This window comes from Lepisosteus platostomus, chromosome 7, assembly GCF_059453375.1.
Source record: "Lepisosteus platostomus isolate fLepPlt1 chromosome 7, fLepPlt1.hap1, whole genome shotgun sequence".
Taxonomy (NCBI): domain Eukaryota; kingdom Metazoa; phylum Chordata; class Actinopteri; order Semionotiformes; family Lepisosteidae; genus Lepisosteus; species Lepisosteus platostomus.
This window is the reverse complement of record NC_142617.1, coordinates 32,968,518-32,992,836: the sequence shown is the minus strand read 5'-3', so window position 1 is coordinate 32,992,836 and position 24,319 is coordinate 32,968,518. Positions and strand designations below refer to the sequence as shown.

The window sequence follows — 24,319 nt, the reverse complement described above, 5'->3', positions numbered from 1 at the left end:
GCCAGTATGGTCTTGACTTCCCGTGTGGAGAGAGAGAAGCAGTGCTGCTCTGCTGGGTACCCCTGCCCACTGCGTGCCACAAGGTAAGAGAAGGAGAGAGCAGGAGTGCCAGAGGAGCAGGCAGAGAGCACCTGCCCTGTGCCGGTAGAGAGCTTGGTAAGAAGGGCTCTTTACAAGGCGATTCCAACACTGGGAGGCAGTGTAAAATGCTTTATGAATCTTTAGCTTCAATTAGAAAAATAGAGACCGCGACCTGTAACAGTGGGAAGAGTTTAACGGAACCACACCCCCTTAAGATAGGAGGGGCGCTGGCCCAGGATCTCACCCTGAATGAGAGCTGCTATCTCCCGGCTCTTCTGAGAGGGCATTTCTCTGACCGTGTCCAGCGCCGTCAGGCCCTTGTTGTCCGCAATGTTCACGGTGATGCCTGTGGACACACAGGCAGAGGGAGAAATGGGAGTTTGGCTGCTCACTGAGACAGACTTCATTGCCGTGAACTCCCATCACTCCTGTGAGAAAGGGAATAGTGGCACATGGGGGTATTTTGCTGAATATTTCCATTCAATCGAAAGCAGCAAGGAAGGGTATCCTCTGGGTGGGAAGTCTTGTCCATTGACTGGCAGACAGGCAGACACACAGAGACACACCAGAGACAATTTACAGAAGCCAATTAATCTACCGGCATGTCTTCAATCTGTGGGGGGAAACCATGGCGCCCAGAGGAAACCCACATTAAGAACATGCAAACTCCACACAGACAGCACCCAAGGAATTGAACCTAGGGCCCCAGCACTGCAAGGCAGCAATGTTAACCACTGTGTCACCCTTCCACAAATCTACGTTTAGAATCAAGACGTTACATACAGAGACAGACACAGACACAGACAGAAATGCACAAAGAACTCGATAGACAAAGAATGTTAGAACTCAAATACAAAGATTAGCAGACCGTAAAATAGATTAAAATGACCAGGTTTTGTATGTCTGGTTATTACCAGTTATTCTTCTCAATAACAAAAAAAAAAGACAGTGCAAAGAGGTGACTGAATCTTGGTTTTGCTGAGATCTGCTGACTGATTGCCTGAGCTGCATGAACACCAGAGGACAGGACAGAGGAAGCAGAGCTGTGGACCGGACCCTCTAAACTCCACTCTAAAACCAGAGCCAGCACCCATAACACCCTGCAGCTCACCACTGGCAGCCCACTGAAGCTCAGCAGGGGTGAGCCTGGCCAGTACCTGGATGGGGGACCTCCTGGGAAAGGTTCCTGCTGGAAGAGGTGTTAGTGAGGGCTAGTAGGGGGCGCTCACCCTGCGGTCTGTGTGGGTCCTAATGCCCCAGTTTAGTGACGGGGAAGTGATAATGTGAAAAGTCGTCGTCCTCCGGCTAAGACGTAAAACCGAGGTCCCGACTCTCTGTGGTCATTAAATATTCCAGGTGTTACCCTGGCGTCCTGGCCAAATTTGCCACATCTCTGATTAATCCCCATCTCTGAACTGGCTTCATCACTCTGTTCTCCTCCCCACTGATAGCTGATGTGTGGTGAGGGTACTTGTCACTATGGCTGCTGTCACATCATCCAGGTGGGGCTGCACACTGGTGGTGGTGGAGGGGAGTCCCCATTACCTGTAAAGCGCTTTGAGTGGAGTGTCCAGGAAAGCGCTATATGAGTGTAAGCCATTATTATTTTTAAAACCATGTTAAAACAAGGCAGCAAAAAAAAACTAGAAGATAGGCCGACCTGCGCTCAGGAGCTTCTGCACCACGTCCTTCTTCCCGAAGAGCGCGGCCTCGTGCAGAGCGCTCCCCTTCTCCGTCTGGAAAACAGAGCCGTTAAGAACGTGGAAGAGGGCAGGGGAGCACAGGACGGGAGAAATACGACGCGATAATACTTCTCTGTCTGATTTCCCGGAAATCTGCCTTGTGTCTGAGCAGTGACTTACAAAGAACATACAAACCGTACATGAAAACATTACAATAAATATTACATAAAGGATATCAACACACACACACACACATCTTCTGCACCACTCCTACAGCTTATGAGAACTTGGAAGTTTACTCCCCCACAATCACCCATAAGCCCCTTTAATTATACAAACCCCCTTCATTTTAGCACCAATCCACTGCCTGCGCTGGCCCACAGACCAGTACTCCATTACCAAGCAGTCTGAATGAGTGTGGGATACAGGAACTCCTCATTCTGTCCCCACTGACCCCACCGCGCGCCCCCCTCACCTGGTAGTTGATGTCCATGCCGGCGTCCAGGAGCACCTCCACCACAGCCAGGTGGCCGTTGCGGGCCGCCAGGTGCAGGGGGGTGTGCTTCTTGGTGTTGCAGCTCAGCAGGTTGGGGTGGGCGTTGAGCAGCAGCTTGACCACCTCCAGCCGGCCGTACAGGGCGGCCAGGTCCAGGGGCGTCTCGAACTTGTTGTTCCTCATGGTGGGGTCGGTCAGCTCCTCCAGCAGGAGGCGCACCACCTCCGAGTGGCCGTACTGGGCCGCGCAGTGCAAGGCTGTCTCGTTGTCGTTGTTCTGGGGGGGACGCGGGGACGGCACAAAGGAAACAAGAGGAGGAGGAAGAGATCAGCTATCGCCGTCGGCCTAGAGCTGCACGCCTCTGTGATGGAGTTGAACAAACGCACATCATCATGATGACAATAACACTCATCGGGCAGCCACTTCTTCCTACAAGGGTTGCTGTGACACTATTCCAGAAGCAGTGGGGGTAGGGGCTATACCCTACACAAGATACCAGTCGATTACTGACTCACACAGGCATAAATAACCCAGCCCGCAGGTTGTTAGAAGGCGGGAGGAAACTGGAGCACCCAGAGAAAACCCATGCAGAGACAGGAAGAACATGCAAACTCCACACAGACGGTACTGTGGGAAAGAATCAATGCCAGGACTCAAGTGCTGTGAGGCTACATAAACACCATTCTACTGTACATCCCATAATAATTCTTTCCATTTGTAATCACATTTTTCATCCCCGAGAAACAAAGATCAAAATATCGAGCTGCTGCTGAATGAATGAACGCACTGGTCTGTGCCGACCGCAGAACGAGAGCGAGGGGTGGAAACAAACCCTAGAGGCTCATGTGCAATTATCTAGTCACTTAGATCATGCTCGTCGGGTCACGCTAACTCTCGCAAAGGTTAGCTTCTTAAAGTGCACAGACAACGTCAAGTGTGCCTTTCCATTTTTAGAAACCTCTCAGTTTGGAACCCAAATTGCAAAACTGTGCAAAAGCAACATACAGTATGAGAATAGCTAACATGCTCTGCAGGTGATGGTGTTTAATGAGCACAACAGCACTGGAATCTGGGAGATCACTTACAATCTAAGTTTTTATGTCAGCCAGCAGTTCAGCATTTCTTTAGAATTCTGCAGTGGTTCGTTTAGCTAATAATTAGTTGCCTTTGCTTTAACCTCTGGATAGACGAAACTGCCCACAGTGACAAACCGCACACTGACGGGGGCCCTGACCCGATTGCAAAATTAGTGAGCGGCTTATCTGCAGTGCAAAACACCGTAGACGTTGCAGATAAAGACCGGAAGCTGGATCCAGTACTTTGGTGTTCCTCCGGGCTGGAAATCAGCAGCACTGTTGTCATTCCCGGGATTTGGGAATAAGCTGTAGGATGAAGAGAGGCATGGGGTGGGAGTGCAGCAGAAGGCTGGCACCTTTGCAAGGACACTGCCAGGGAAACCAGGATCAGAAAACCTTTGGCAAGCACCGGCAGTAATCCCCATTAGCAAGAGAGACAGGAAAGAAAAGCACGGTTATACAGCTCCACTGTGATCTCGGCTAGGTGCACACGCACAGTAAGCGATGACCTCAGCTCTGAACTCTCTTTGCACTTTCCAATTCAAAACTAGGTAGCGATCATTTTGAATACACTTACTCTTTGGCTTAGAGGCAGAACTTTTAGACAGGAGATTTGAACCATGCCCACCACAACACTGTAAGGGAAAAAAGAACTGTGCAGAAGGCGAGGTGAAAGCAAGCAATAATAAGATGGAAAACCAGAAACAGCAACTGCTTAAGTGCCTAAGCAACTGCATATACTGTAGTACCAGGAGACGCATCTAAAAGGATTCTCAAAGATCCTCCTGTCCAGAACATCCAGATATAGCATCCCAATCGAGGACTTTTTAAAAGTCACACTGAAACAGGTTGGTTTAGCTTTTCAAGGATCAATCGGTGTTGTTACACAGGCCACTAAACAAGTTTGTTCTCAAGCACAATTCTCTACATTTCAGTCCCTTTTCTAATGTAACTCGGATACGCTCCTCTGAGAACATCGGTGAAGCCCAGCAGGACCGGAAAAGATAGAAAGCAAATAAATTGACCTCAACCCTTCCCTATAGTACTATCACACACACCATGAGCAACACAGGTGTCTGGTGATGCCACTAATGCCAACTTAGGCAAGGCCACATTCGCAGAGACAAGGTGGAGATTTAGCTGGTACAGAAAACTGCACTAAATCACACCGATCACGGTGCTCAAGATGAAGATTTACTGTGGGGCAAAACTCTATTCAATTCCTAGACCTCAGCTGCTGCAGGTTCTGACACTTTAACCCTACAGGTCAAGACGAAATAGCACCACTGTTGTCCTGGGTCACGGCTTGGGGCAGTGGCAAGAGGGAAACTACAGCACTGCATGCCCAAGTCTGTGATCCTGCGCCACCATCTGGAGTGTGGCAGAACTGAAAGGTGCTGTAGCCCCTAACTATAAGAGGCCCCAGCCACCAGCTCCCCCCACCCTCCCTGGAACGGTGAACTGTCAAAAGGCAATGAGCTATTTTGGTTTCTTCATTCTAAAAGTGTAATCCTTCCCTGTCTGGAACTGTCTGTAGAGCTCACCAGTCACCACTAGAGGGCGATATTTACCTTTCTTGTCCTCAAATCTCTTGCTCTTTCCTCAACCTCTTACCTTCTAAAACACAGAAGATGAAGATGCTGAATCTATCCAGAATGCTTTGTGACCGTCAGGATGCCCATTCTACCAAAGGTCTTAAAGCAACCTGAGACCCAAGAGGAAGAGTTTGCTCCAGATCTATCAGAACATATACAGGGCACTGGAGCGAGGAATGTCCAAAAGACGCACACAGCACAGTGCAGATTCTTCTATACTGATGTAATTTTCTAAGTTTCAAAATGCAGACAGTGCAAGGACACAGAAGCTATTATAAAATTACACCTTGTTTTCAGGTGTTACATAGACTATGGTATACAGTCTTGGCTACCCTGCTACACAAAAAGACACTACTGCAATTGGTCCAAAGAAGAACAATCTGGCATATTCCTGAGTTTATTCTATACTGACAGGCTGGAAGCTGAATCATCTTGAACAGAAAAGACGATGAAGGGGACATGGGTATTCAAAACCCTGAAAGGCCCTGACACAGTCAACCCAATAGGCTTATTCAGTATCAACAGAGAAGCTTAAACCAAAGGAGACAAACAAACACTAAGATAGAGAGCTGCTAAATCTGAAAACAGGAGGCACTCATTTACACAAACGGTTGCCGATGTCTGGAACAAGCTGCCGAAAATCCTTGCTGAAGCTGATGCTTTAAAAAACAGCTGGATACAATACTCTGATTAATTTTGTTCCGGGTTCCGAAATCCACAAAAAGTCCAGCCAAATTAAAGAGTCCTAAACACTACTCAACCGGGCTGCCTACAAACACATCGACATAAGGTTGTACTGAGCTGTATGGCTAACTTACTGGAAAAATCTAATTCTTACCTAACTAGGGAGAGCATATTGAGCACCGAACATGTTGAATTAGCTCTGAACTGTTTCCACACAGGAGGTTAAGGAAAGGTGTAGTGAGCACCTGACCATGTTGAAAAACTGTTGTGTGCAAATGTTTAGGCCAAAATGTACATTGCAGTGCTCATGTGACATCTTTCTGCAAATTTTAATGCACAATTATTATTTATTTCCGGTTTTGTAGATATTCAAAACTATGTAATGAATATGCAAAAGTTTGGGCACCCTGTCAGTCAGTACTGAGTAACACCTCCACTTGCAGAAATCACAGCTTCCAAACAATTCCTGTAGCCAACTAAAAGAAAAAAAATCCGATACACCCTATTTGTTTCGCCACTAAAATCAACGGAGTATTAAAAAAAGTAATCCTGACACAAAGCCTGTGTGTTTAGCCTTTGGCACATTTGCTTTTGCCAATTTTGGGCTTTCCTCCCGCCCTATGTAATCATCCTCAGGTCACCAAATTACACGCCACTTCATCGCTTCGGTGATCAGGAATCCCTACAGACATGGAGGACAGCGTGGTCAAGCAGCGTGCAGGCTGTCAGCACTGTGGATCGGTGCCACTCCGGTCCCAGAACGGTCTTTTCTCTCAGGTGAGAGAGTGAGAGCAGGCCTCACCGGCAGTCCTGAAGACAAGTTTGCCACAACTCAGCCGCTCAGTCCCTCCGCCCTCCGCTTAAACAACACACACACACACACACACACACACACACACACACACACACACACACACACTCCCTGTCTCAGACTGCAACAGCAGGTAACAAACCCCGCAGGGACCACTCACTTCCTGAAGCAGGAGGGCGTCAGTTGACAGATAGCCCGAGAGCAGGCCACAGCTTAAGGGGAACAAAACAGCAATGACACCTGCTTTTCAGAAGGGTTTGAAGGGGTATAGCCTCTGGTGAAACACCATCACCGAGGCCAACACTGGCCTGTTGGGCCAGTTAAATCACCTTTTTTTCCCTTTTTTCCTTCCAGAGAAATACTGGATTAGTCAAATAGCTAATGTTGACAGGGGAAAGGCCTCCATACGCCTCCAAATCTGTATTACTAAGGACGAAGATGTCTGAGGAAAAGGACAATTGGTTAAAAATCACCAGCTTCCTCTTCTAACTGATGTCTCCCTGCAGGCAGCTCAGCATGCTTCTCTCCCTCTCCGACAGGAGGATAAGTAATCACTCCACGGCCCAGCTGAGAAATGAAAAGGCCCCCTCGAGCAGCTCAGAGCTTTTCGTCGTCTCAGACAAAAGAAAATGCCATTTCCCAATCTGTAATGCACTAGCAACTGCTTTGTTTACTGTACCATTCTCGAGTACAATTTTCAAGGAAGTGAACCACGTACTCTGCAGGTCTGCTTCAGAAAAACTGGGCAGTCTAGGTAGGAAAAAAAAGAACTTTGTTCTAGGCCAGTAAAAGGGACCGATTTGAACCTGATAAATCTCATTTTCAACCCGACACTTGAGCTAGGATCTCAGCTGAGGATCTCCATTTTTCATGCAGAAGCTGGCGCAGAGAAACTCACCCTGACTGACAGCTGTGCCGGCGTATCACCCTGGGAGCAAGATGGCCAAGCACTGGAACAAGATCTCAGATTTTCTGTATGCCTTGAGCCCAGCCTCAACCCTCATTGCTGCCAAATAATGACTCCTGACAACCTGGCACTACAGCTTCCGAGCAATGTATTCAGCACAATCCTGTCCTACTCTAACTTGCCCAGATAAGCTACAGAAACCGAATAGCCTCTTGTTTCTAACTGTTGTTTGCTCCTTGTGGCCCACAGTTAACTTTTCTTTGAGCTGCACTGTTGAATATGTATTTATATTCTGAAATCACCAGAATCACTGCAATTGAAACCCGATGGAAGCTAATCAGCTAGTTGTGTGATTTGGAAGGCAAATGCTATAAATAAATCCAATCCATTCTTTTATGTTTTCATTTGTAATTACTTTTCAGAATGGCAGCTCATTTTTCACTTGAAGGTTACATGTTACTATGTGTAAGTAAAGGTAACAAATTCTGATTTCATACATCTTGATTTCAGGCTGTTAGGGCACAAAATGTGTTAGTTTGGAAAGGGTGTTCAGACTTTCTATAAGCACCGTATTTCCCTGTGTGCTACCCTGTTCATTTGGAAGACCCTCTGCTGATCACCTTCACCTGCTGCTACAATCTCTGACCAGCACAGGGGTAATGCGACCTTGTGCACTGTATACACACACTCCACTGACACACCCCTTCCTGGCACCATCTGGAGGCGTGGCGCAATATTGCAGGCAGCTGGCAAGGGCAAGGCGTGGATCTTGGCCCGACTGACTCAAGCTCAACCAGCCCTGAGGAGATCTGGCCAATCAACCGCCACTGTGCAGGGAATCCTGGTCCCCATCGGCCAGCAGTATAGCCCAGGCTCAGACCAGCATCAGGGCCAAGAGCAGGGCTGGTCGGGGAGTGTTCTGTCACAGGCGGGGCACCTAGAAACTGGCTCAGGACGCAAGACTAGTGTAAAATCCTGGGGTTCGGTAAAATGTTTCAGGCATTCATGTGAAGGACAACAGAGCTTTCACTGGCCGATTATCAAACTTTATTGATAAAACCAAAACAAAAACTAGCCGACCAAACCAGAAGAAGACAAAGAATCAAACTAACGGACACAGTGCGAGCTTGCATTCTCTCCTCAACCGTCCACACCACACTTTTCCCTGGGTCAGAGATTAAATAAAACTTCACTCGCACCAAACAAATTACCACACACTGAACACTGAACATGTTAACCCAAATATGTCTCACACTAGCAACTAGGCAGCAGAGAAGAAAACCACACTGCAATGGTAAAGGGCATCAACTTGAACATGATGAACCTCATTTGAAATTTCAATGACTGTCCAGCTCGGCACTGTGGAGTTACTACATTTGAAGTCATAGAAGTACATTATCCAAGCCCAGACAGAAACGCCATTTTTAACTATTGCAGCTCATACTGCAGAGGCCTTTGGTTGCTGCTGGAGGACAGGCAGACAACAAAGAGCAGCAGGGGGCGCTAGTGAGCCTCCAGCGGCGTCAGATGCCCCCATGCTCTGTGGCGCCCAGCCAATTGAGCCCCCTGCCTGGCATCAGGCTGCACTGCATGGTGACTGAGGTAACACACTGTTCCAAACAGTCTAATATCTCCATTCAAACTGCAACTGAGACGTCACATTCCTCGGATTCTAGTGCAGTGGCAGCTTCCATTGAACTAGATTCCAGACAGCAAACCCTAGACACCATTGCAAAAAGGAGGCTCCTGATTAACAATCGTTCTGCCTTAAACCCAAGTACAGCATCTCTGTTGTCTGAATGCTGTGCGTAAGGGTTTTTGCTGTCATAGCAAGTGTTGCCAGCCAACTCAGCCACGTATAATCCTGCCAAGGGCTCAGACTGTCATCTGGTTCATGATCGCAGGCCACAGGCTCGCTGCAGTGTTCACACGGAACAAGTTCGAAAAACTGCAGCAGCGATCAAAACACACAACAGGAGATACTGGGTCACGGGGCTACCCCGTGTCTATCAATACATAAGAACCTGCAGTCACTTTTAAGTGCCTGGAGAGAGAGAGGGAGCAAATGTGCATTTTAAAGTTCGCTAACCACAGCCGAAGGAATGCCCAGTCTAATGAACACACTCTCCCAGCAGGGAGCAATATGTGGTCAGGCTTTCCAAAAATACAACCCCAGGAGCCCAATCCTTCTGAAAACTGGAGGAGCGGCTGGGACAAGGAAGTTCAATCCGGCACACCATGACCCCTCAACTGAAGAGGCCCTGCTGGGGAGGCAGGCTGGGATTGAGCTGCCTGTATTTCAAAGCAAAAGCCCAGAGCGCTGTTCTATTTCCCACTCACTCGTCAGCGTCACCTGGAAACGTGCAGTGGGTCTCCAGCTCCTTGGTGCTGCAGATGATAAGGCACACTGATGAAGAACCTCTGGACCACAGCATGCCTGACTCGTCGCCACACGGCTGCCCATCGCCCTCCATCTGACCCACAGCTCCTGCTGTTGCCTAGATTTGCCTCTAAGTGTCCCTGGCTAACACAGAGCTGCCTTCCCCTCCGCAATTTGAGTTCTATTTTAAACTTCGTATCCAGTTAGAAGTGACACCAGTGGGATTCAGCGAGCGGGTATTGTTTGCAGAGTTCATGGTGACCAGCAACACGGCAGCTGACAGACCAGAGGACACGATCACCCTCAAGAGGGAAGAGAAATCAAACTAAACCAGGGCCGACCAGAGAGTGGGTCTGCACAGAGCACCTGTCATTAACCTGTCCTGGTCACACACTGTAGGACAGACACTCTGAAATCTTTGACTCCTGGACGGTTGTGTTAAGACATATGTACAGGGAATTTTTTACTTCCCTACTCCAGGGGCTCTCTCCCAGATCAGCCGAGGCGATCACACAGCGTCTCTCGCTTGCGGTCCTGGCTGTCACTGTGGGAACGGTATGTACATGGAAATCGCCATCTTTCAGCAGGGCACTTGCCCAACAGCTGTGGGTTGAAAAGCACACCCTCAAAATCAACTGACCTTGGATGCGCAAGGAATCAGGTGACCGTGTGTGTATGGGGTGGGGACATTTCAGGCTATTAATATTCTCTTCCCCATCTGCGTTTGTTTTACAACTGCAGTTCAAGCTACCATATACAGATGTTCTCATCCAAAGCTTCCCGAGTGGGCTTCTGAACAGCCCAAAACTTAAAACCATCAGGAGGGTCAAGGTAAAGATTTGGAAAAGTGGACACTTAACAAGTTGTTTCAGAGCCTATCATAACAGCTAAATCTTGTGTGCAACCAACCCAAGAAAGCACCCATAATCCTCTTCTACGCTGTGAAACTATTTATCTGAAATAACCTCCCACGCCCTCTACGATCTTGGTACTCACCCAAGAACAAGCCCTAATCACAGGCTGGACAGCCCGGTCCAGTGAGTCTGGTCAACAGCATAAAGACTTAGCATTGGACCCAAGGACAAAGGTCATTGAGCCACTGTGAGACCTGTACTGTAAGGAAGGAGGCAGGCTTTGTCACCTGGCCCAGGGATTGCTGCAGTATATCATTCAGTGTATCATTCAAACCCTGATTCACAGCTTGTGGGCTAGCAGTTTTCTATCAACTATCAAAAAGCCTAGCCTAACAGGATTCTAGAAAATAAGGGGGACTTGATTCAAATATCCAGATTCCTCAAAGGATTTAACAAGGTGCGCCCCTCGAACCTCAGGATCAACAGGGAAATACAAACCAGAGAATTTTTCTCCACAAAGGGTGGTGGGTGTCTGGAACGAGCCTTGCTCTTGAAGCCCATTCTTTAAAGAAAGTGAAGTACAAGATCCACTAATCAAGACAGGAGGCACTTCTTTACAAAAAGGGAGGTAGGAGTGTGGGACAAAGATGCCCAGCCATGTTGTTGAAGCTAATACTTTTAAGAAACGGATGGCTGAGATCCTCAATATCAAGCAAGATAAGTTCAGCACGTGTAAAAAGTCATCAACTCCACTCCGAATGCAAAAATCTCAGACTGAAAACATGAACTGCTATGAATCCTTATGCCTTTATGAATGATATGCATATATTCAGGAGTGTCTGGTGTTTATATTAGCAAAAAGAACTCAGAAAGTCTAACTTCTAACTGCACAATGAAAACACTGTTAATAAAGCACCATGTCATGTCTGAGAAGGTTTCAGCTCTTGCATTACTTTCAAGTTCAAGAGCACTGCACCTTGAACGTACATCCCGACAGGCTCGATAACTGCAAGTCCAGCAGGTTTTAAAACAGGCTAGTGTTGGACTACCTCCACAAAGCTGGAGTTCACCTTACAAAGGAGAAGCCAAAAGGGACAAGAGGCTTAAATCCCATCAAGTTATTTTACTTTTACAAGTCAGAGAAGGAGAAAGCGGACATGGTTGTATTTCAAACAAGGCACGAAAGACGACGAACGATGTCCTTTTTTTTTTTTACACGGATCTGCCAACACCTTAGTAATTAGGCCGGCTACAGTAAAATTGGCCTTGTAGTATAATGGGCTCCCTGCAGAGCACTATAAAATAGCACAGCAGTATCTCCTGAGGGACCTGGGGCGACAGCATGCAGCATGCTCGAGGTAGCAATTCCTGGGGTAGTAGCTGCGTTTCTTAAAGGCAAACAATCCTTTAACCCGTAACTACTGACTGCTGCATTTAAAATCGATTCCAGTTTGCAATTAAGACTCGGAGATGCAGAATACCCCCCCCTTCCCGCTCCCTGCTTTACTGAGATTATAGAATTCCTCACAGATATGCAGAGGAAAAAGACTTCCCAGCGAGAAGGATGCTCTTCCCCTGTTTCCCTCTCTCCCTTGAATGTAACTAGGCGCTCCTCTCAGTCTCTCATCCTCTCTCCTGCCACGATCAACCAGCCATTTCTCAGTCCTGGGAGGTTAATTAACTACATCCCTCTCTCCCAGTAACTGGCAAGTCATTTCCTTAAAGAGATGAGCAGAGACCTCTGTTGTTTCTGATTAATGTGCACAATAAAAGGCTTTAGCTTGAAGTACATTTGCATTACACAAAGAAGAATCTACTGTATGAGCTCCCTTTCGTATTTTTTATTCTTAAACAGACTCTGCTCTTTGACCTCTAGGGACTCAGTCAGAAGTTAAGAACCTTGCCCTAAGTCTGTTAAAACCTACACTGGGATGGAGAAGGCGGTCCATGTTCCACACTGCTTGTCCTGGACTCTCAGTTAGGGCGAAAGACTCACTCACAACTTCAAGGACGGGCTGCTTGTATCTGGCCCTCATCAGTTTTGACCAGACCGATGAAAAGGCTGAAAGGAAAACTGGAATTGTGAGCTCGGGCTACAAGTCGACAGCTTTGGTTTTGCCAAGTTACCAACTTTGGTCTGTGCGTTTCAGTGTTTCTTGGTGCTGAGCGCCTGTATTGTACATAAATAACAGCCACGTGACTTGTCGTTAGGCAGGAAACCTACAGCGGCAGACTTGTGCTGTACAGGTAGCCATTATTTCTGCATGGCAACGTTTCTTATGGATAGAGAGAGGGAAAAGATTCCCTAGTGGGAATGATATACAATTCCTCCTTTAAATAGGGCAGCTCGCTTGCTAGAACAGTCCAGTGCGTTGTGTTCGAGACACACCTGTCTACTTCGCAGCTCCCAGTTTGAGGTTGCTGTGATTTCAGATTGTAGTTTACCAGTCTCCCATTCATTTTCTATCCACTTTCCGCTGGTGAAGGTTGCAGTGGTAACAGACTGGGCACAGCAGACCAGACTTCCCTCTCCCCAGCATTCGGTCACATTGTCACTACCCAGAGCTTGTGACCATCGAGAGCTTTCCATCCGAAACCGCAGCTCCTGTTTCGTCACCACAGTTCGGAACAGCGTGCGCACTACCATTCTCATGAAAGCCTATGTATCTTTGCCCCCATGCTGTCAGTGGGTAGGTAGCGTAAGATGATCAGGGGAAGGGTCAATTATAACCGGTATTTCCGGAACGAAACACTTAATATGCTTGATAGAGACCTGAGAAAAATTGGCCGCCAAGGAGAACCAGCTGACCCGCTTTTGGAAAAGGCCTATGCAGCGAAAACAATGAGACACGGGTGAGCTACATCAGAAAACAAAATATAAATTACCCTTCCCCTGGTCATCTTACAGTAGGGAGGTGTGGTCTTGTTTTAGAGACCATGCGTGACCTCAGCTCTGACTACAGGGAAGATAAGGAGGGAAGTCCTCTGACCTGGCCCTGGATTCCTGACTCTGGAATCCTGAATCCAAAGCTCAGCTCCCAAAATCCTTTTTTTTGGCCATTTCTAGGGAAGAACACAGCCAACAACACACAATTCTAATCAAGCCTGAACTGACAGCGGCCAAGGGTCAAATACCGGTTTAAGATCTGGTTGCGGAGAGACGAGACCGGAAAGGTTTGAGGAAGGAAGAATTGCGGACAATCCAGTGGCTTTAAGTTTGGGGAATTTTAATTAAACAGGGAAGGTGAGGGAGCATACCTGTTACCCCTCTGGCACTGCATGGCCCATCTAAACACTCCAGTAACAGCGAGAGGCACTGCAGGACCAGTGCAGCTCATTCCACAGACCTAAACCCTCTTTGTTAAACACCGGCTTCCTGCTCTAACATCAGCCCACCTAGATGCTGCCAACGTTTCGACTTTTTGCAGGGATCTAGGAAACATAAAATTGCAATGTGCAAAACTAAATGAGGTTGTTGAAAAAGTTTCTTCCTACAGTACGAGCTCCTGTGCACAATGCAAACACCTTCACTAGAATGCTGCAGTAAGTTTTTTTATGCTGTGGCAGTGCTAAGGATGCACATCTGGACATCACATGAGAGTGAATACACAGCACAGTGCTGATCTCCTGAGCTTCAAATCCCAGGACTTAAAGCAGGGCCTGCTGGCCCAAGAAAGCTGCCTGGTTCAAAGAGATGCCACCCCCACCAACTGATGCATCGTTAAACAGTTCTAATCAGTCATCAGATATCCAATAGTGCATCCGATCGCAATCAGAGCCGATTGGCGGCACACCTGTCCATTAGGGTGGCTGCCATTAAGGTTACGAGAGAGGAGAGCGGAATTTTTTTAAATCAAAGTAAACTTTTTGCAGAAACATAAGTGACAATGCAACCTCAATGCAATCCTTCTTTAACGGGAAGGATCTGTAACCAGAAGAAGATTTCTCTGAAACTCGGTCTTCAGCAACCTGTGTGCGGTTAACGCCAGCGATTCTCAGCAGGATGACGTGACACCGTCCCTGGAGAGATGGCTTTGCTCGAAATGTCAGTCTGCAAAAAAAACAGCTGTCAAGTCACCAAGCAGTGAAGTGGGTTATCCCTCCACCAGCCCCAGAGAGAGTCGAGCAGCGTTTAAGACTGACCCGAGGATGGCAAGCCAACAGAACCCGACAGAGCGTGGCGTCAAGAGAGCTGGGGAGCACAGTAAGGGAGGGACGCCGGCTGGCAAACTGGGTACACACCTTGGCATTAATATACGGGTCAAAGGGGCCGCAGCGTTTGAATTCTTTGTGGTCTACACAGCTCTAGGAGGAGAGAGAAGATGAGGCAATGTTCAAAACAGGCAGGGCTCACAGCGGTGGTGCAGACACAGGACAGGGAACAAATTCACAAATGGAGAAAAATCAGGGAAACGGAACAACACAGCACAAGTGGAATGAAGAGAGCAGCCATCGTATGGAAGCAGATGGGACAAGCCCAGTACACAACCACATAGCTTTAACTAAGACATCAGTGGATATACTGGTCAGATAGGGGTGGGTTTTTATATAGGTCATTCTTCTAGGCTGCAATGCCTAGGGATCAAAGGTTACCTGCCCCCCAAAAGCTCTAACATTAATGGTAAAATAAAAATAGAAAATGTTTCTTTAAGGAAATCATCTGGGCTGTTTTTTTTTTCTTATTTTAAGCACGGGTCACCCATGGGCGCCTAGCACAGATAGCTGCTCGTTTCACACTGGGACGACGCTAACAGGATTTCTTGGTCGCCCGCTCAGCGAGCGGATTTCAGGCTGCGGAGAAGATAAATCCAAAATGAGCTGGAGGTACAAGGGGGGGGGGGGGGAATCAAGCCGTGAAACCACTGCTCTAGCACAGTATTTCACGTAGTACCTTTCAGAGTCGGCTGCAGCTGCTAACACAGTGTCAGTGATGTTAAACTCAGTGCAGGGTCAATGGGCTTTGATCTAGGTCCTCTGAAACAAGTGCAAACACTTTCGGACCAAAACAAAACACAGAATTGGAACACTTGGCGGAAAGGTAGATTTGAGAGATACAAGGCTTTTATAGAGACAAGAAGAACACAGGGCTTCAGTTTTCATGTATTAAAGAGAAGAGGACATACAATAGGGCCATAAATGCCTACAGCTGCCGCTTTCCACTCACCTGTGAAGGACCAACCACTCATCACTTACAAATCCAGATCACGATACAGCAAGGACAGCAAGCTTGCATTTTTTTTTCCGCAATGGGAGCAACTGTCGGATTTGAGCAATTTTGCGTTTAAATAGAGTACAGAGCCAACCCAACCTAGAGGACAGTGCAGTAACTCCAGGCCCGCAGCTGGGTGGACTCTCTCTCCGGCTAACAGCCTGACAGAACCCTGCCTTTTCTTCCGGCGTGCACACCCCACGAGGAGTGGACACGTGACGGCAGGAGAGGACGGCCGGAATTTAACCAAAATAAAAACGCGACTGGAGGAAGAGGCCGTGTGGAGGAAGTGGCCGCTGGTGAAGCTGCTCTCCGCGAGGTTTAATTTCTGCACTGCTGCCACTACTCAGCAGCCTTGTAAGACAGGAGGCAGCAGTTGTAATAAACAGTGCGTTTTCTGCATCACCACTGCCATCGCCAATGCAATGCTGTCTGAGTCTTCCCTACAGGCCCTTGTAAGAGGTCAGGTGTCCGGTGATGTCTGATTGGCCACCTGTGTGAAGCCGTGTTTCACAGACTGGAGACCCCAGAGCACTAAGACACTACCGTGCATGTGTCCGACTCTTCTTTTGAGCAAAACCCATCATAACACAGAGCAGTCGACAGATCACCAATGTCATTAGCATTTAGCACGTTCTCCCACATATCCCACCTCAGGAATGCCTTCCTTCTCTTGTGAGACCCTTCCAGCACTACTAACAGCCCGATCCCAACACATGCTTAGTCAAAGAACACAGAAGTTGAGCCCTTGAAAAACGCCTTTACCACTGTGCACAGCATGTTTTAAACATGCAAATCAGACTTTTTTTTTTAGGACGTGAGTCTCTGCAGATGTGGTTATGCTGCTGAATCAGAAACCGACAGCAGAAAACAGACCACTTAGGGAAGTCCTCATGGTCCCAGTGTCCCTCAGTTTTTGCTCCAAGTTCTTGACTGTTTAATTGGCCCCAGGTTGAAAAGCTAATCTCCTATTTTGACTTGGTTAAATTGTTTTCAGTTCTGTGACTGTAAGGGCTTTTGCACTGCTCTACAGATATTTGTAACTCAAAAGCTTATTTTTTTACAAGCAGAAGCCAATGATGAAGGTCCCCATTAAATGATATTATTACAGGTTCCAGTGGGGGGGAGTAGAAAGGAGAACTGTGGCTGGTGAGCCTTGTTCTGCCACTTGAAGACTCAACAGCTGAAATATGTTTCTTCTTTGAACTTTTCAGTGTGGAACGAACCTCTGTTTGGTCCTTTTTAAGCTATTATTAGTTCAATAAAGGGCTAGATTAAGCCGCCGAGAGTCCAGCAGGAAAGATCTAGGGTAAATACTGGGGATTAAAGAACTCAGACTGGACCTTTGACATTGGCCTCACACTGGCTGTCCACAGACGCCCCTCAAGGATTCGGACAGAGGCCCAGATCTCACTCGGCCATGACAACCACAACCAGCAGGCCCCAGCTTTGTTGACGTGGTACATAATGCAGCTTTGAAAACTATAGTATGGAGCTAAATCGTTGAGGTCCCTTTTGATGCCCTTTTACGAGCTGCAAAATAACAGCGGATTCAAGCAGGCGATTTTTCCTCCTCCAGAACCGATCCCAAGAAAGGGCTTCCCCAGGAGGGAGAGAAATGAGACCCGTTTTAAAACGCTCAGAGGAAGTCTAAAATCAGCATCCTGCAGGGAAAGAGTTCTGTTACAGCTTCGCCACATTGTTCCCACAGGCACAATCTCAGCGTGGAGGCAAAGTGGTCAGGCCGACACGCTAACTTTGACCCAGCCACCGGCCGCAAGCAGCACACCAGTGGGCTCCTCCTCCTGCCCACTGGAGACCCAGAAGCCGGTGCCGGGTCAGTAGTGTGCGAGTGGCGGTCATGACCAAGCGGGAGAGAGTGCGAAGGCTTTCAGACCTGCTCGTTGAGTTTGGGGTGCGAGAGGCCCTGGTGAATCAGCAGCCTGACGATCTGCTGGTCCCCCTTCCAGGCGGCCAGGTGGAGAGGGTAGCAGCCCTTGTTGTCGGCGATGTTCGTCAGGGCCTCGTTCCGCAGGAGAGCCTCCACGACCTCACTGGGGAGACAGCGGGGGGGGGTAGTTACACTCCTGCGCTCCGGGCTGCGCAGCACCCAGATCTGAGATACCACCTCATCCCGCAGATCCCGGCCCCTCGTGCAGCAGGGACAACAGGACACAGAAAAGGTCGGAACCAAGAGACATTCCGAGCCTTCGGATGTATGTGGATTATGGACTAAAGAACTGCAATGAGATTCTAGAGGAGACAAGCCTGCAGTTGCTGCTACAAGTTATGGTGACAGACCTGCAGGTGGCGCCCTTCCTTCTTCAACAGATGTATAAAATGTATGCCCTGTTACAGCAGCTGGGGACATTGTGCTATGGGCAGGGCCTCTACCAGTTAACAGTATGGCTCAGCTGCATTTTGGTATTTATAGATCTGAGTTTGCTATCAGGAGAGCTGTCCCCTGTGTGCTGGCTAAATCTGAACAGGAGTTCTCAATCTGTCCTACATAAATCTGTTCTTGCATTTAAAACTGGCAAAGTCACTACAAACTCTGCCACCCCTTATAATAAGTGTATGAGCTGGAGGCACAAAAAGGGGCAGTTTACTCCCCTCCAGAGGGGACTGTACTTCTCTCCTGTCTCCAGATACAAACAGGGATCCTTCTGGGTGCAAGATGCAATAGATTTGCAAAGTGCAACTGCGGCAGGTAAGCAACATTGGCTCTTCACAGATGGAGGAGTGCTGAAGTTCGCTCCAGTTCCCGCCACAGGAAGCCAATCAAGAGGTCTTATTCCACCAGATAAGTCAACTGGAAAAACATTTTCATTTAAAAAGCAACGATCTGGCCAGGGAGCTAGATCTACTGCGTCAGCCCACACAGATATGACAACACAGCATCATCACATCGAGGATCAATCAAGATCGCTCAGAAAACGCACAATCGCAGAGCGCTTTGAGAGATAACCGCCAGCCCTGCCCCTAAAATTGTGCTCAGAAAGCATGTGACCCAATTTTAACTTCAGCCCTAAGCTATTCAAATCACTGGCAGCCACAAAGTGCAAAGAGGGAGCTGATCTGAGACTAAGACTGACCACAGGAACCTTCTACACTTCCTCTGTCTGGGGGGGGGACAAGTCTGCTCTGCCCAAAGGCAGACTAACACTGAGCACCAAGCTGGTCTCAGGACGCCCAGCAAGAGCAGTGAACATGCCGTCTTCAAATGAGGCCAGCTGAATGACTCTTCTAAGTGTTCAAATGTGAGGTTTACGATAGCCGAATTCTGCCCTCCATCAGGGTTTTTAATGACAAGAGTCTGAACCTCATGCAGGTATGGAAAGACACTAGAGACTAAAGGCTTTAAAGCTGTCGCTAACATGACACAAACACAGCAGCACAGAAAACATGCTCAAACAAATGACTGTCAGATCGTATAAACCTAGGCCACTGCAGTACAGATAGATCGTAAATTCCACAATTCATCGTGAAAAATACATCATTAAGTGGTTTAGGATATTAATGATTAGACTGTGATGGTATTTTACTAGAACAATAGGTGTATCTTCTCCTTCTGTGAAAGCCAACCTATCTAGTGTCTGAGCACACGTTGGCTCTTCAGGAGGTTTGACACGCTCCAGACAGAGAACGACACAAGAGGAACGCGCGGAGCTCACCTGTGTCCGTTGAGGGCGGCGTGATGTAGGGGGGTGTATCCCGTACTGTCCACACAGTTGACATTGGGGCCCCTCCAGATGCTGCAAAGACAGACCACATGGTTACTTAACAGACCCCGCGTTGCTGGATGGCCCCGGGAAGATGGGCGCAGGGGATCCCCGAATTCAGAACAGCCAGGAAAGGCAACGGGAGAGTCTCAGTGCCTGACGGGAGAAGCAATTTGGACCCACCGACCCTACCCAGCTCTGTCTGACCCCTCCCAGTCACCGCAGTTTATTAATGCCATCCAGAAGTTTCTAACTGCTTCTTGCAATTCAGAGTTGCTAGGCAGCCGGAGCCTATCCTAGCAAGCAATAGGCTCAAGACAGGGTACACCCTGACAGGATACCAGTCCATAGCGGGGCAGACACACACATGCCAGAGCCAAATTTTGCCCCAAGCCAACTTAACCTTCCAGTATGTTCTTTAGACTGCGGGAGGAAACCCATATGAAGACCAGGGAGAACATTAAAATTCCACACAGACAGCACCACAGGTGAGGAATTGAACCCAGGCCCCAGCGCTGCAAGGCAGCAATGCTAACCTCTGCGCCTCTGTGCCACCCTTTATCAATGTCTCTCAGAAAAACCACAGCATCAGTCTCCTGAAGGTCCCGGAATGGTAGAGAAGCCTCATTAACTGATCATGCTGCTTGAATCTCCTTTATAACATCCCACAATGTTTAAACCAGAGTCCTCTAAACTGAGGAAGACTGGAGTAACTCTTGTAACAAATGCCTTCAGGACTAGTAAAAGCAGGTGAACAAAAACATGCATTTCTCCAGGGATACGGACTTGGACACAGCTGCAGGAATAAGCGATCCTCCCCTTGCTCTGATCTACAGCTTACTAGAGCTGAGTCTTCAATAAAATCAAACTACTTCACAAACCATACTTATTAGGCACAATAATCAGTGAATAACCGCTGGGAATGGAGATTGTAAATAAAGTGGAGACATGGGGTACAGAACCTGTTTATCCACTAGTTTCACAATTACGTCAGTTTTATCTCCTGCCACCAAAACGTCAATAAGTCCATTCCTGTTTCCCGTCTGTAGCAGGAGTCACGTGAAATTCCTTGAAAGGCCCCTCTGGGCTAAACTGCTCCCCAGCTACGGCCTACAGCTGCTGAACGACTCTTTCCAGAGCCAGACCGAAGGACCGGACCTCTCCCCAGCGGGGTCCCGGGGTCAGAGCTGCCTGTCTCCCAGGGGTGTGGGCCTCTGGAGGGGGAATGAGGAAGCTGGGAGCAGGAGAGCGAGGCGAGGCGAGGTGAGGCGGCGGAGGCAGCGAGACATTCCTGAGCAGTGCGGGGAGCCTTCCCATCTAACACCTGCCTCACGGCAAGGACAGCAGCCTGGACCTCAGGCAGTGAGGACTGACCGGGATCCACTCTCGGGAACTGCTAGCACCCGAAAGACACAGCCTGGCTGTTTAATTCACACGCAAACCCCAGAAAGAAGACAGAACTGATCTTTCCACATCCTGGGATTCCCCCCCCACAAGCTCAGGATTAAGGGGGTCCAGGGGTGACCCTAGAATAACTGCAAGCAACTACCCCTACCCCCCAAGCCCCAAGGGCAGATGTAGGCTGAAGTTTTGGAAAAGCGGAAAACGGTTTGCCCCCTTTCCTCCTTTGAATTTTTCAACCTTTTTATTGTGACGCAAGGTTTAATTATCATGAGGGTCTGCCCACCGGTCCAGCTAATGTCTCCAAGATCAATTAAAACAGAGACGCAAAATATTCTGAAGGGATTTGTACACAACTGCTAGATGACGCAGTAAGAATGTTCATTACACTTATTATCTAGTATTAGTAAAATCGCAGAAATGTATAAAAAATAATTCGAATTCATATATTCATATATTCCACCATAGGCACAGGTGGACTGAAATTTTATTTATATTTTTTTAGAGCTCTGTCATTGTTTTCTTCAAATATGGCGCCCGGCCTGTGCCCAGTGAACAGCAGGAGGCCTCAGTCTGCTGTGCCCAGAGGGGAGAGCCCACCCCTCCCCTCGGCGGGCACTGTGCCAGTGGAAGAGACCCCCCGTCAATCCTAAACCCGGATTAACGCTGTGCAGACAGGGCCCCAAGCCCCTCAGGGACTAACCCCCTCCTCTGCAGCTCCCCTGGTGCACAGTCACAACATCGGCAACAGTGCAGCACCCCCCAGAGACCCAGGGCGAGGCTACAGCACTGCTCACGCCGCTACTGCATCTTTAAAAACTCATTTTAGATGATCTTCTAAAACTGAGATGGATGACTGTTAAGCAGACAGCAATGGCAAATTACAGGCATTCAATACAATAAATCTCACTTAAAATAGACCAGAGACAGGTATTCGACAGTATTCGGCCTAATTACAGACCTGAGGCTTTAGAGCAGTGGTTGTTAACTGGGGTGCACACACCCCTGGGGGAGTGAGACCCCCCTTCTGAAGGTGCGAGTCTGGCCAGATTGGTTTAGAAGGTAAATCAGTGAAAAACACAAATTAAGCACAGGCACGCATGTACAATGACGTTGTGTCATCGAATCTTGGTATTTAAGGTAATGTATTCTCAATCTCTTTCCTTCTAAATTTATGATACATCTTAGTATCATAACAACTGACCTATGTCAACAATTTTCTATCAGGGTTGCGAGAACAGGTTTTGAGGCCCAAAGGAGCACAGGCTGCAGTAAAGGTTAAGATCCACTGCTTCAGCAGAATGTGGATCACTGGTGTTTTTACATGCTTTCAGTCCAGTTCAGCTTCTATTGACCAAAACCATCTAAACCTGGCATAACTGCCCCGATTTCACAGCTTTAAAAAACAGCAGACACAGTGCCCCTCCACGACCAGCCTGGAACAGCCCAGCTTTCAACGCCTGGGGCTTACTTTACAAGTTGGTCATTCATGTTAAGACCAGTTTTGTTCTGATTTATTTTTATTTTTCTTACGTATCTTTGTAAATTGTACTTTGCCAATATTTTCTTCCTAATGTGTCAAAGGTAAAAAACTAATAAAAATAATTGCTTACACTTATACAGCGCCTTTCTGGACACTCCAGTCAAATCGCTTTACAGGTAATGGGGACTCCCCTCCACCACCACCTGTGTGCAGCCCCACCTGGATGATGCGACAGCAGCCATTGTGACCAGTACCCTCACCACACATCAGCTATCAGTGGGGAGGAGAGCAGAGTAATGAAGCCAATTCAGAGATGGGGATTATTAGGAGGCCATGACCTCTTAAAGGCCGATGGGAAATTTGGCCAGGATGCCAGGATGCCAGGGTTACACCCCTACACTTTTCGAGAAACACCCTGGGATTTTTAATGACCACAGAGAGTCAGGACCTCGGTTTTGCATCTCATCCGAAGGACGGTGCCTTTTACATACTGCTGGGTGAGTGCCTCCTACTGGCCCACCAAAACCTCTTCCAGCAGCAATCGTAGTTTATCCCAGGAGGTCTCCTATCCAGGTACTGACGAGGCTCAGACCTGCTGAGCTTCAGTGAGTTTCCAGTTGTGAGCTGCAGGGTGATATAACTGCTGGCTGATTGGAAAGCAGACAAAACAGCCTGTTGTGAGTAATAAGGCTTAAAATGTTTCTGTCTCAGCAGTCATTACATTTAACAATTAACTTAATAATCAAATAATTTAGCCTTGTGCCCGGTGCTTGCTGGGATAGGCTCCTGTGGTCACCCAAGGTTGGAGATATAGTTTCTTGTTCTGAAAGGCACAGGGCTATTCTTCAACAAAAGCACATCATCCCAGACTCTAAAGTCTAAAGGGCTTCTGCTTAAACAGTGGGCTGATGACAGGGGACAAAACCACACACTATGAGCAGGTATAATTGCTGGCCAAAGTATTAAAAGTAGTAGGACCCCACCCCAGGAAGACATTCTCAGTGACAGTTGATTGTTGAGCTAGGGCGCACAGACGTCCATCACAGTTCCTGGCCTGAGCAATCCCTGTATCATAATCCTATTGGAAAGTGGGGAGCAAGGAGCCCCTTCAGGAGCCACAGAGCAGCCCCAAACACCACCACCATCAGGAGCCCTGCTGAAAGGGGACATGTTATACAGGCTTGTTATACAGTAGGAGTTCCTAATGTTTCCCATTGAGTGTTCATTGGGAAGCAAAGGCAGGAGGCTGGAAGCAGAGGAGAAAGTCAGGTGGGATTTATCTTGGTTTACCTTGGCAATACCCATTGTGTGAGGGCATAATCTGAACACCACGTGATTTTCCAGCTCCTGGGAGAATGGCAAGACTCGCAACACAGATCATGGGATTCTGTGCTTTACCTTTGTCAAAACCCCACACAAACACATTTCAACAACTAAAAGATAGCCACTCTTCACTGGTGGGATTCTTTTGAAAAAGAGCATCTTATTGACCAATGATTCAAATAATGCATCTACAGAACTATTAAGATTCAGAGTCTAGTCCCAGATTTTTACAATTGTTATGGGAAAGCTTAAAACTGCCCTTTCTAACTCCTGCCACATTTCTGTCCTGCTGATGCTTTTTGAAATAAATGACAGTTTGTCTTGTGAGCACTACTCACATTTGCACCTGAAATACCCAGCAAAATACAATACCCAGTCACCACAATACAACAAAGCCTGCAACCTGTAAAACCTGAAATGGATCAAGATACTATACACTGGGAGCCTTATCTAGTGCCCTGTTATCTCGGAACGGGACAGCCCTTAATTACTCCCCAGTGAGATCTTAATCAATTGCTCCAAAAACAGGTAATGCAACCCCTGATCTGATAATTTGTTCAATCAATGCATTAAGATCAGAGGCAAAATAAAAGAAGGTGATCCTACCGCCCTTAA

General features: G+C 47.8%; 1 protein-coding gene across 14 annotated transcripts in view; it reads right to left on the bottom strand.

Annotated features, from left to right (window-relative positions):
- Positions 1-24,319, bottom strand: part of LOC148658551 (ankyrin repeat and SAM domain-containing protein 1A-like) — a 133,045-nt gene that overhangs the window by 89,520 nt on the left and 19,206 nt on the right. For 13 of the 14 annotated variants that reach the window (XR_015940099.1, XM_088639885.1, XM_088639891.1 and 10 more), the window contains exons 2-7: positions 19,450-19,530; positions 17,673-17,829; positions 14,809-14,871; positions 2,239-2,535; positions 1,742-1,817; positions 326-427 (exon numbers count right to left, since the gene is read on the bottom strand). Coding sequence is in view for 13 of the 14 variants with exons in the window: in XM_088639885.1 (XP_088496011.1) it covers positions 326-427; positions 1,742-1,817; positions 2,239-2,535; positions 14,809-14,871; positions 17,673-17,829; positions 19,450-19,530 (776 nt within the window). In the remaining variant the exon portion in view is untranslated. The remainder of the gene's footprint in view (positions 1-325; positions 428-1,741; positions 1,818-2,238; positions 2,536-14,808; positions 14,872-17,672; positions 17,830-19,449; positions 19,531-24,319) is intronic. The other variant, XM_088639893.1, reaches the window with a different exon arrangement.